The sequence below is a fragment of the Eremomyces bilateralis genome (genome assembly GCF_010015585.1).
Source record: "Eremomyces bilateralis CBS 781.70 unplaced genomic scaffold P152scaffold_3, whole genome shotgun sequence".
In the NCBI taxonomy this organism is placed as follows: Eukaryota; Fungi; Ascomycota; class Dothideomycetes; order Eremomycetales; family Eremomycetaceae; genus Eremomyces; species Eremomyces bilateralis.
In genome coordinates this window covers 1430344-1441958 of record NW_022985069.1, presented here as the reverse complement: position 1 = coordinate 1441958, position 11615 = coordinate 1430344, and the positions used below count along the sequence as shown (strand labels likewise).

Below are 11615 nucleotides of genomic sequence, written 5' to 3'. Positions count from 1 at the left end.
CCTCCTGGAATAGGAACCTCACTTATACCGGGATTCTTTGACGGCTATCGACATACCCTTAACCACAGAATGTAAGCAGTGGATTTATAGGAAGTGGGATGCATGGGCGAAGTTCAACACGTTGAATACGACGTCACTGCCAGGCAACCACCAAAGCCTTGGCGCGTCGAAAAATTGGAGCACAATTTATTTAGGTCGAGTGCCTGAGGCTGCTAAAGTCCGAACGGCCCCAAAAATTATTGAAGATTTCCACCTGCATCATTGCAGAACCAGCAATTGAATTGACACCCCGACTTTTCCAGGACCATTGCCTGGTCGAACCGACGTTTTAGAAATGGCGACCGTTCTCCCTCCCCCGAGCAAGAAGCAGAAACGTGCCGCTGTCGAAAGAGCCGGTCAAGTCCCCGAGCCGGAAATCATTCCAGAGGGCAATATCCGTGTGCAATTCGTCGACCGAGTCACCAATGCTCCCACCGGCCCTTCTGTCTCCGTCTCCCTCACGAATTCCTCCGTCAAACATCTTGAACTTCTCCTCAACTCTATAAATGGCATCGAAGACGCCGGCGACCGCATACCGTATCGATTTTTCTTCGAGAAACGCGACGGCGAGACGATCAGTGATGAGGCCCTCGGGGAGAACGCGGATCTATATCGATCGCTGGTGAAGCCGGGGACGGCGTCGACGGAAGAATTAATCCGACTGCATTATGCGCCGCAAGCGGTGTTTCGAGTGCGAGCAATTTCACGATGTGCCGCCGCGATGCCCGGGCACGGGTCCCCGATTCTCGCGACCCAATTTTCCCCCGCGTCATCGTCGCGGATGGTCAGCGGGAGCGGCGACTCGACGGCACGAATCTGGGACTGCGATACGGGGACGCCGAAGCATACGCTGTCGGGACATACGGGATGGGTCCTTGCGGTGAGCTGGTCGCCGGACGACAAGTGGATCGTCACTGGCAGCATGGACAACACGGTTCGGTTGTGGCATGCGCAAAATGGAAAACCCAGCGGTGGACCGCTAAAAGGCCATACGAAGTGGATTACGAGCCTTTCATGGGAGCCGTATCATCGGTGGGAGGAAGGACGGCCTCGGGTCGCTTCGGCTTCGAAAGATTGTACGGTGCGGATCTGGGACTGCATTGGGGGACGAACCGATATGGCGCTCTCGGGCCACAAAGGCTCGGTGTCGTGCGTTAAGTGGGGTGGGATGGGTTACATCTACACTGCCTCTCACGACAAGACGGTAAAAGTGTGGAACGCCTCGAACGGCGCCGTCGTCCACACGCTCTCCTCTCACGCACATTGGGTAAATCATCTGGCACTCTCAACCGACTTTGTCCTTCGGACCGGTTATTTCGACCCCTCGAAGGACGTGCCCCGCACCGATGAAGAAAAAGTTGCCGTCGCCAAGCAGCGGTTTGAGAAAGCTGCCACCATAAAAAATGAGGTTGTCGAACGACTCGTTACGGCAAGCGATGACTTCACTATGTTCCTCTGGGAACCTTCCAAGGCCACCAAGCCGATCAGTCGTATGCAAGGGCATCAGAAGCAGGTCAACCACGTCTCCTTCTCCCCCGACGGACTGTACATTGCCTCCGCCGCATTTGACAATCATGTCAAGTTATGGGATGCCAGAGATGGACGATTTATCACCACCCTCCGAGGGCATGTGGGGCCGGTGTATCAATGTTGCTTCTCGGCGGACTCGCGATTGCTAGTGAGCGCTTCGAAGGATACAACCTTGAAGGCATGGGATGTGCGGACGGGGAAGCTAGCGGAAGACCTGCCTGGGCATCAGGATGAAGTTTATGCGGTGGATTGGAGCCCGGATGGGCTTCGGGTGGGAAGCGGTGGGAAGGACAAGATGGTCAGATTATGGAGGCATTGAATGGAAGGACGTTCGATACGAGAAAGCATCGGGTTACTGTGATACCTGATATTCGAACTATCGAGACAGCGCGTGGAAGAGGCATGAGGTCGTCAATCGCCCCCTCTTCGGAGCGCGGAAAATTCAGTCCTCTCCATGACGAGGATCGTGGACATGATGCGCCCGTTCATGAGAACTGGGTCGCCCTATTTATCGGCCACCGGGAACTCCTTTCCAGTCGCACCCTTGTACCTGTCCCGGATGAAGTCCGAGATCTTCTCGTCTTTGGCCTGCTCGATGGCGGACTCGTTATCCTGAGGACCCTGTCCTAGGAATTTCTCCTGGACGAAGTCGACACCCCTTGAGTGATCGTCAGTCCATGCTACTATCTTTCGGCTAGATCAGGGAGACAAACTTGTCGAGCATATCTTCGTTCTTCTCACTCTCCTTGCCCCCGCCGGCAGCAGCGTTGAACTTGTCGCCCAACCCGCCGAGGAAGCCACCGCTCTGGTGCTGTTCGCCTTGTTGAGAGCCCTGGGCTTGCTGCTGCTGGCCCTGGTTGCTCCCCTGGTTGTTGCCGGTGAGCTTGTTGACGAAATCCATGGTGCTGGTAGATGGATGTACTACGTCAAAGTCATGTTAGAATCAGTGTTCCCTGTAGAGGGCTTTAGACATACTGGACTGATTGAATCGTTCGAGAATAGGAAAAGGATGTGGTTCTGTTAGGAACGATTGAAGTGGGGTGAAAGTTGATAGTAAATCTTCCCAACAAACAAAGGGAGTGGAGGGGTCATTGGATAGTATTTAGACCCCTGTGCCTTCCACCATCAAGTCCTGTTTGCTGTTTCTGTCGCAGTTCCCGTCCGTGACGTGATACCCTGCACTGCCCCTCGGCGAGTGCACAACCACCTCACCCAGTCCCAAGCCATGAAGCCAGTGTTCCCAACTTCGCGTAACCATGCCAGTAAATCTGCTCTTATTAGAGGAACCAGACTCATAGCCCACGGCGGCACCGAATCATCCTGCCGCTCCTGCGCACCTAACTGCACTAGTTTCGGCTCGATCGCGCCGGCAGATCTGGGCGGAGCGTCGGAATGCACATCAGGGAACATTCCAGCTGGATCCGCCCAGTTGATTCCAATGGCTCAATGCGCTAATATGGAAATCAGATCCCCTTCAGCTTCTGGATCGCCTCCGGTTCATATATGGATAGAGCTTTGGGCGATCCCTGGAAGAGGCTCAATTGTCAATACTACTGATTTCGGACGATACTCTCCACACTCCGCGTCGCTGGCTCCCTACTCGTCTTGCTAATTAGTCTGGTACGTACCAAATGACCGGAATGAGTGGAGATAGCGGGGCATAAGTATCAATCTGGCATGAAAATTGAGGACCAGACTGGTCTCCGTAGGCCCTGCGACAGACTGGACATGGAGGTCTCATCACAACTTGACCTCCTCCTATTTACGACACTCTCGAAAAGTTCATGCCATAGTCATTGAAGCGGATACTGCTGCTGCATAAGGTATGAAAGACAAATTGATCGTCACGCAGTGAAGAAGATCCCACTGGCTTTCGGAATGCCTTAAATGGGTGCCCCTCATACAACTCCTCTCTTGAATCCAAACCCCACCTTTTCGGTAATACGACAGCCCAGTGCTACGAACGTATATGACGGCTACCCATAAGCATTAGAATAGGTAGTGCAGTTGTTATGTGGTCTGTTTAAGTCCTTTTTTCCGCCTGCAAGTCAAAGTTTGCTCGTTTTCATCAAGCTGTTCCGTCATCCCACTGAAATAGCAGTGCACTACCAAGTATCATTAGCCATGTATACTCGGAACTCTCAACAAGGAATGAAAGGATCCACCTCGGGGGGTGATGTCCAAGATATTGACCATGCCAACTTTGGCAATCCGATTGATAACAAAAGCGCCGCTACAAAGGCCGAGTATGACGCTGCAGTCTCAGCCATCACGGAGAAGCTTCCGAAGGTCGCGGAGCTTAGGGCCTTGATCGAACTGGACCTCACTTCAGGCCATCCGCATATCTTCATCGATGCACGGAATGGACAGGCCACCATCCGAGAACAATGTCAAGGCAAACCAGATGTGTCGATACGGATGCGACCCCAGACCGTGCTGCACCTCATTCAGGGCCTCATGGACTGCCGCTACGGCCACCATTTCAACCATATTAGCTCGACTGGAGACTCCAGGCTGGGGGTTAAATTTGCCGATGCGCTTTCTCCGATTCAACCGGCGAGTCCACCCCACTCGTCCAGCTACGGCAGACTCCCTCAGCCGACGGCGGATCTCGAACAGGTTAGGAGAGATGTTAAAGAGTTCGGCTACGGGTTCGTGAAAGATGCCCTATCTCCTCCGCAGCTTGCGGGCTTACAGAAACGACTGAAAGACCAAGCGGAAGGAGAAGCCAAAGCCGGTGTCGCGTATTTCGACGGAGGTCCCAAGAAGCCAAATCAGCGCATCTGGAACCTACCAAACAAGGGCCAGGAGTTCCTCGATCTCCTCGAACATCCCTTGGTGGAAGAGTTCATGCCGGAGACGCTCGGTGACGGGTACCACTTATCGTCCTACACGGCCAACATCAACCGCCCTGGGAGCAACGGAATGGGCATGCACACCGACCAGATCACGATAAATCCTGCGGTCCCACAGTTCCCGCTGGGGCTCAATCTGATGTGGTTTCTCTGCGATGTGAACGAGGAGAACGGCGGCACTCGGATCCTCCCTCAAAGCCACAACGGCCTGGTTGCACCGGACAATCTCTTCGATAACGCAGGGACGACCTTCGCCAGCGGACCTGCGGGGACGTGTCTCGTGTTCGAAAGCCGAGTGTGGCATGCAACGGGACCAAATATTGCTCAAGGAGGGGAGCGGCCAGTCATCCTGCAGTTCTATGTCCGGCATTTCGTCAGGCCGCAAGAGAACTTCACGTTGAGCGTGACGCCTGAGGTGGAGGCGAGGATGACGGCTAAGATGAAGCAGGCGTGCGGATATCGTGTGACGGCGACGTTGGGGGGAGTAGAAGGGTTTAGGCCGGATGGGACCATTGTCAAAAGACCAGAGAGCCCAGTGGTCGCGTTGAATGCTGATGGCACACGTACTTCGGTGGGTAGATCTAAATTGTAAGACAATTCACAATGCTAGATCCTGTCCTTTAAATTCCGGATAATGGTATGTTTACTGCGTGTGAAATATCAAATATAATAATGGAGGGGCGGCGGCTTTTGATGACGATGCGGGGGTAGATATCCACAATCCCGCCCCACTAACAGGCTAGAGCCTCATTGTTCAAATGTGAAGGCCGATCAACGAATTTCACCCTCGAGGCACGCGCAATTGAATACTCAATCACTAATACATCTACCTCCATGACCATTCCAACACAATGGCCACCTCCCCCATCCCAGTGACCATCATCACCGGCTTCCTCGGCGCCGGCAAAACCACCCTCATCCTCCACCTCATCCCCCAACTCCCCCCCACCTACCGCATCGCGCTCCTCAAGAACGAATTTGGCGACGTCGCCGTCGACTCCCAACTCGCCTCTGCCTCCTCCATCTCCGGCGTCCGCGAGATTCTCAATGGCTGCATCTGCTGCAATCTAGTCGGACAACTCTCCGACGCGCTCCTCGAGCTGCGCACTTCCGTTAATCCTGACCGCGTGATCATCGAGACGTCCGGCAGCGCGTTCCCCGCGACGTTGGCGATGGAGGTGAACCGCATCGGGCGGGAGACAGGGGCGTTCGCGCTGGACGGGGTGGTGAGCGTGATCGACGTGGAGAACTGGAAGGGGTATGAGGAGACGAGCGTCACGGCGAAGCTGCAGGCGCGGTACACGGACTTGATCGTGCTAAATAAGTGGGAGGGCGTGGGAGAGCGGCGGATCGAGGATGTGGAGGATCGGATTGGGGATTTGGAGGTGGATACGCCGAAGGAGAAGTCGGATCGGGGTTGGGTGAGTCGGGATGTGTTGCTGGGGATTGATGCGAAGCTCGCGGGATTGGGGGTGGAAAAGGGGGGGGCAGAGGAGCATGGGCATGAGCATGGGCACGGTGAGCATCATAATGAGGTGGAGGTGCTGTCGATCACGCTCTCGGGGTCATCCGAAGATGCAGTCGATATTGGGAGATTGGTCAAGTTGCTGGAGGACGCACCTAGGGAAGAGGTGTACAGGATTAAAGGCATTCTGAAGTGCAAAGTACATCCTGTTTCTTCTGATGACGACAGAAATAAACCTCCACCTGCGCATCCCTTGCCTAAGGAGTATATATTGAACTGGGCATTCGGAAGATGGACATTTACGGCTATTGGGCCTGCCCCAGAGGCAAATACAAACGGAGTTGACATAGACCTAGTTCTACGGCTGACTGTCGTCACTGCTCGAGAAGAGTCATCCAAGTGGAAGAAGAGAATAGAGGCGGAAAAGTTCATTATTTTAGAAGGAGAGGGAAGCCCCGGATCCCTCACTATCACGACCATATCCTGAGAAGCACTGCTGGAGTACGTGCTAGAAGATACCAAACATAGACATGAAGTACAATAGATGTACAGAATCGACTCAACTGACGATTTGCAACTCCGCATCTCGGTCCTTGTAGAAAGTGTCTTTCCAATCATCCCAAATCCGTCGGAGCTCCTGCGTATACTCGTCATGCAACTCCTGTACATACGCTTCATCCGGCTTCTCCTGCTGCCGTACTTGGATAGGTTTGCCCACCACCACGTTGACCGGTCGCCGGTACGGCAAGATGCCGACATCGTAGTTGAAAATCCCCCGCGCATGGAAGATGGGCACCGTGAACCCCAAGATCTTCTTTACGAGCATCTGGAACTGGTGGAGGAGCGGGTGATCCGCCGGACGAACCTGTTCATAGAGGTCGTTTTCTCCAAACGCAAACACCGGCACCAAATCCGCCCCAGTTCGGATGGCCAGTTTCACGAAACCCCGGCGCCGGGCCAGCACCAATCGCACGATCCCGGGCTCCGCATCGAGCGACTCGCTCGCGCCGCCGATGACGATCGTGATGGCTCGACCCATGCCGTGGCTGTTCACGCCGCCTTTGGAAAGGAGATTCTCGCACGACTCGCGGGAGACAGACGCCATCCCGAGCCGCAGCGCCCAGTCTCGATAGATGGGGATTCGGAAATTTGAATCAAGCGTCAACAGCGAGTTGGTGATGCCCGGGAACAGCTGGGAAAATCCCATCGCCTCCGTCGCGAAGGCGGCGAACGCTCCGTGGCTGATGATCCCGTGTGGGTGGTATCCGAAGATATATTTCCGGGTGGGCGGCAGGACGTGTGATCGGTGGAGTCGGGCGGGAAAGTATGATGCGAAAAGCGACCAGATCGGCAGCCGCCGTATTCTCTCGGAGCGGTAGTAATGTTCTCCGGACGATCCGGCGTTGGAGAGGAGGACGTATATGAGGTAGGGGACGATGATGGGCCAGAGGAGGGGGATGGCGCAGAGGAAGAAGAAGGTGGTGACCATCATGATAATGGAGAGGCTATGGAGGAGGACCATGAGGGTTTGTAGGCGGCGTTTAAGGGGGACGTTGAGCGGTGCCCAGCGGATCCTGGTGGGGAGATTAGTATTATATTGGAGGATACCTGAGATAGACATACCTTCGATCCCAGTTCTCGCCAGCTTTCCTTCCACTGACGAGTTCGCTCCGGACCTGTCGTGTTCGTGCATCTCGACGGACTGCCTTGGATATATCGTCCTCTGCGCCATCCGTCCGGATAGTTGCGAGAGATTCGCCGTTGCTACTCCTCCGCTCCTCATATACGATATCGCTACTGACTTGTCGCTCCACCAAGACATCTCCGTTGGTGTGCCCGTTCACTCGAGGTCCCCCCTTATCTCCGTTCGGTCGGTCCTCCTTTTCTGTCTCGGTTGGGTTTGTGTGTGTTTTCGGCAGGGAAGCCTCATGTCCTGTCCGCATGTCCATCATGTATCCATCGGCCTCGACATTCTCTGTCTCTGTTGCGGCTGCTTCCGCATATGACCTCGTTGAATTTTGCTCCATCTCGTTCGTAGAACGCAACCGTCTGTGTCTTGTGCAGATCTTGCAACCAATCTTCTTCCAATACGGCGTGTTCCGCTGACGAGTTCAGGGCCGAGTAGGCTTGTCCTGAAGAAGGGACTCTGGTGGTGGGTGATTCGTTTCTATGCCGACATCTGTGTTGACCGTGTAAATGCTAAGGACGATCATATTAAACGATCATTGCATTCATGCTGTGCTGAGGTTTCCTCTTGTCAGACGAGGCACGGGACCAGAACTTGAATTGTAATTGCTGTTACAAGTGCGGAATACAAGACCTTCGAGCTCTGCTTTGGCCTTGGGAGGGTGGCTGGGTGTGTGGGCCAATGACATCACTCTTGGAGAACAATCATGAATCAACAGAACAATGACATGGACTTTGTTATCGAAACCAATTGCTCGCGGAAGTTGATCTCTGGACTCCGGATCGCACCGTACCAAAGTATTCCGGAAAAGTTCCTAACCCTACCAAAAAGTTTGACTTCTTACAGATCACTCTCTCCAGAATTCCGATGGTAGTAGTGGCCAGTGATTGAGTTTCGCCTCAACGGTAGTACTCCATAGGCTACAGGGGGAATAAGGATAGGTGATCCGCCTCAACGTCTCTAGGAGATCTCATTTCTACAGATCTAGGTTAAGAGATTACCATGCCATTCTATATTGGAAGGTTAGTTTTTTCGCAGTTTGACAGTCACAGCTCCGTCAATCTCCTTTAAATGCCGCGCATAACAGTCCATCCATTTATCGCTGACTGAGGTTTGATGGGACTTGTAATCTGCCAGGCCCTGCACTACGCTTGCCGTGTCTGACAGCATGTATGAGCTGAGTGGGATATACTCGGCCGGCTCGCCCTGCTCTTGGATTTGTTTGAAGACAGATCTTTCCAGTTCGAATATTAGGCGCTTGTATCGGGGTAGATTCGGTGCGATTCGCTTGATTTGTTCAATAATAGCCGGGCGCGTTTGGACATGGCCTGGTACTTCGCACTGCTGGCCAGAATAGAGCGGAAGCTGTGCGGCTGGCCCAATTGGAGCTGCCATTATACCGTCCAGATCTATCATAGCAATGATGTTGAAACTGTCGTCGACTAAGTAGGTTATGGGCGCCAAAATCCCGATTTGTTAAACAGAAAGGCCCCGAGGAACGAGGACATCGCCGTTTCACTATCTCCTTAAAGAGCAACGGGAAGGTCCTGGACCTCGACTGCAGCATATCATCCTCGATCTCTCGCAAAGTCCCGGAGATGGCATGGTCGGCAGCATCATTGTAATAGTCGACGGCGGATGCCCAAGACCCTTTGCAAGTTTCAATATCCCGGCCAATAGTTATGTTGCCTTCATCGTCAAGAGCCAGACAGCCGATTTCGTCAATGATGTAGGTGGAGAGCTGGACTTGGATGCCAGCCATCTGTTTTCGAAAGCTCTCATCTTGCTCCAGGGTCCCGAACGTTAAGGGAGGGCTGATTTTGAGCTCTCGGTGTTCTAAAGCAACAAGACCGTCGACATAGTCCATAATGATGGACTGTGCTCCCATGACCTTCTGAGCAGAAACATTGTAGTGATGGATATGAGGAACGGGGATCGATGTCCTCTCTTTGATGAATCATGCAGTCAATCCTGAAATGACGCAAACATGAAGACCAAAAACACACTGTAGATACTTTGTCCTCGCGATCTCGATTTTCATGGCATCTTCGCTAGTTAACGCCTCCCGAGCAGTGTCAATCTCCTCCACTATTTGAGGAAACCGAAACCTATAGCTCAAGCTGTACCGTCATTAAATTCGATCTTCCGAACTAGGTTGAAATGCTCAACAGAGAACTTCTCACTGAGACGTGGGGTGCTTCCATGACGCTGTCAACACAGGTCTATCACGATATCTCCCAATTGATGGAGCTCAAGAAGTCCGTTGCACATTGATGTAGTGAATGCTCTTCCGGATAACAGCTGGCCCCTATCTAGTATTCATTCATTGACTCGCCCGGCATAGCTTCAATTTCCAAAGGCCAACAACGATAGAAGAGGGGCAGCAGTGCGTTGGAAATGTTATATCAACCGAGGGGAAGATATCGGCTTTGATAGAAGCATTGGAATAAAAACAACAACGCTGGTCGCCTGGAGACGCTAAAACATAAGAACTCAAACTATCACAAGGACTCGAACTACTGAATTGACCAAACCTGTAGTTTAAACCATCTCCCTTTGGCGCTGACAAAGGTAAAACATCAGAACTCTGAAAGCAATAGAACAGGAACCTCACCGCAGCTGCGGCGTTAGGTGGGTGGGTATGCATGACTTAAAACATGCGTAGATATCCTTGTTCACGAGTCATGCATATAACTTGTCCTTGACATGTCCCGCAACTTCATCATCGACATCAAGTTCTCCAACCTCTCCAAACTCACCTCGAATATATGCCTCTAAACATCACTCCCGGCCGAATAACCAAAAACCGATCCAACACCAAATCCCCCATCAAATCCTCCTCCCCTCGAGGCCGCCAACCCCATAATGCCGCCCCCTCCACCACGCCCTTCCGCCCCTCCTCCACCATAAACCACCCCTCCCCCCTCCCCAACCACGGTCTCCTCACCCACCTCCCCACCGCCCTCTCCACCCCCACCGCCCTCCCCCTCATCACCCACCTCACCACCACCATGTTCACCCCCCTCCCCTCCCACCGCACCGGCCTCTCCAGCACCCAGATCGCCACCCTCCTCACCTTTCGCGCCGCCCTCCCCCCCCTCATCTCCATCGCCCACCTCCGCGCCCTCGCGCCCTCCCCCACCTCCCTCGACCGCGAACTCTCCTGCCTCCTCCACAGCGGCACCTTACGGAAAATCGAGATCCCCGGCCGCGGCGCGGGCGCGCGCTCGGTCGGACATGGCGTTGTGCTGGAGGCGCGGTGGGTGGATGTGGTGAGGGAGTATCCTGGGCTGGAGGACGAATTGAAGGAGAAGTATATCGCGCTGATGCAGGCGCATCCGGGGGAGGTGCGGGTGGATGTGCGGCGGGCGGGGTTGGGGAGGGAGGAAGTGGGGCGGTTGGTGGAGGCGGGGTTTTTGACGCGGGTGAATAGCGCGGGGCCGTCGCGGGCGGGGAGTTTTTTGCGCTTGGGGTTACCGGCGGGGAGGGGCGGGAAGGCGCCGATTGCGTCGGGAGGCCCGGTGGGGGCGGGGGAGGGGTATAGCCCCGCGGGGAGCAGCGGCGCAGGCGGACGGGAGGCGGCGGCGGAAGTGTATGCATTCTCGCTGCCGAATACGGGGGCGTATTTGAAGTTCGTGCAGGGGGCGCGGGAGGCGTTGGTGGGGTTGTTGGGGAAGGGGGGGGCGCAGGTGCGGGAGGCGCCGATGGAGTTGCTAAGGGAGCGGTGGGATGGCGGGGTGGCGAAGGAGGGGGACGGGCCGGCGGAGAGGCGGCGGGAGCGGGGGGAGGATATGGGGCCGATGGTGGGGAGGACGAGGAAGTGGAGGGTGTGGTATGGGTTGGAGTTTGAGTGGGTGTTGGGAGAGGTGTTTGGGGCGGGGTTGGTGGAGTGTTTTGAGACAGGGAGTGTTGGGGTGGGGGTTCGGGTGAGGTGATGGGTTGAATTGGTAGGGCAACTGAAGCGATTCACGCATATAACACGGTTAGATGATGTACGAATGGAAAGGCTTGTATTACTTTTTTGCCCAGATGTCCCAAA

The 11615-nt window shown here is 54.5% G+C and overlaps 7 protein-coding genes across 7 annotated transcripts; 4 read left to right on the top strand and 3 right to left on the bottom strand.

The window, feature by feature from the left end:
* Positions 1–157: 157 nt before the first annotated feature.
* Positions 158–2341, top strand: P152DRAFT_197663 (WD40 repeat-like protein). Its single transcript, XM_033674311.1, has one exon. It carries the CDS (start codon positions 335–337, stop codon positions 1886–1888), a length of 1554 nt encoding a protein of 517 aa, XP_033537453.1. The 5' UTR covers positions 158–334; the 3' UTR covers positions 1889–2341.
* Positions 1981–2661, bottom strand: P152DRAFT_197631 (uncharacterized protein). The gene is made up of 3 exons (XM_033674310.1): positions 2550–2661; positions 2283–2490; positions 1981–2227 (listed from the first exon to the last, which is right to left on the bottom strand). Exons 2-3 carry the CDS (start codon positions 2468–2470, stop codon positions 2074–2076), a joined length of 342 nt encoding a protein of 113 aa, XP_033537452.1. The 5' UTR covers positions 2471–2490; positions 2550–2661; the 3' UTR covers positions 1981–2073.
* A 1365-nt stretch (positions 2662–4026) lies between these two features.
* P152DRAFT_390040 (uncharacterized protein) lies at positions 4027–5016 on the top strand (the record flags this gene model as incomplete). The annotated part of the gene is made up of 1 exon (XM_033676019.1): positions 4027–5016. One exon carries the CDS (start codon positions 4027–4029, stop codon positions 5014–5016), a length of 990 nt encoding a protein of 329 aa, XP_033537451.1.
* Positions 5017–5197: 181 nt separating this feature from the next.
* P152DRAFT_455537 (CobW domain protein) lies at positions 5198–6447 on the top strand. Its single transcript, XM_033678811.1, has one exon. The coding sequence runs from the start codon at positions 5276–5278 to the stop codon at positions 6374–6376; it is 1101 nt and encodes a 366-aa protein (XP_033537450.1). The 5' UTR covers positions 5198–5275; the 3' UTR covers positions 6377–6447.
* A 1-nt stretch (position 6448) lies between these two features.
* On the bottom strand, positions 6449–7832 carry P152DRAFT_390475 (DAGAT-domain-containing protein; the record flags this gene model as incomplete). Its single annotated transcript, XM_033676043.1, has 2 exons — positions 6449–7463; positions 7513–7832. The coding sequence occupies 2 exons, from the start codon at positions 7830–7832 to the stop codon at positions 6449–6451; spliced, it is 1335 nt and encodes a 444-aa protein (XP_033537449.1).
* Positions 7833–8599: 767 nt separating this feature from the next.
* On the bottom strand, positions 8600–9446 carry P152DRAFT_496621 (uncharacterized protein; the record flags this gene model as incomplete). The annotated part of the gene is made up of 2 exons (XM_033682257.1): positions 8600–8863; positions 8919–9446. 2 exons carry the CDS (start codon positions 9441–9443, stop codon positions 8600–8602), a joined length of 789 nt encoding a protein of 262 aa, XP_033537448.1.
* A 1116-nt stretch (positions 9447–10562) lies between these two features.
* On the top strand, positions 10563–11511 carry P152DRAFT_511897 (uncharacterized protein; the record flags this gene model as incomplete). The annotated part of the gene is made up of 1 exon (XM_033682729.1): positions 10563–11511. The coding sequence occupies exon 1, from the start codon at positions 10588–10590 to the stop codon at positions 11509–11511; it is 924 nt and encodes a 307-aa protein (XP_033537447.1). The 5' UTR covers positions 10563–10587.
* Positions 11512–11615: the final 104 nt, after the last annotated feature.

Coding starts and splice junctions, on each gene's coding strand:
- P152DRAFT_455537 (XM_033678811.1), top strand. CDS start 5,276: ATGGCCACCTCCCCCATCCCAGTGACCATCATCACCGGCTTCCTCGGC.
- P152DRAFT_197631 (XM_033674310.1), bottom strand. CDS start 2,470: ATGGATTTCGTCAACAAGCTCACCGGCAACAACCAGGGGAGCAACCAG. Junction 2,228..2,282: donor AACGAAGATATGCTCGACAA/GTTTGTCTCCCT, acceptor CGATCACTCAAG/GGGTGTCGACTTCGTCCAGG.
- P152DRAFT_197663 (XM_033674311.1), top strand. CDS start 335: ATGGCGACCGTTCTCCCTCCCCCGAGCAAGAAGCAGAAACGTGCCGCT.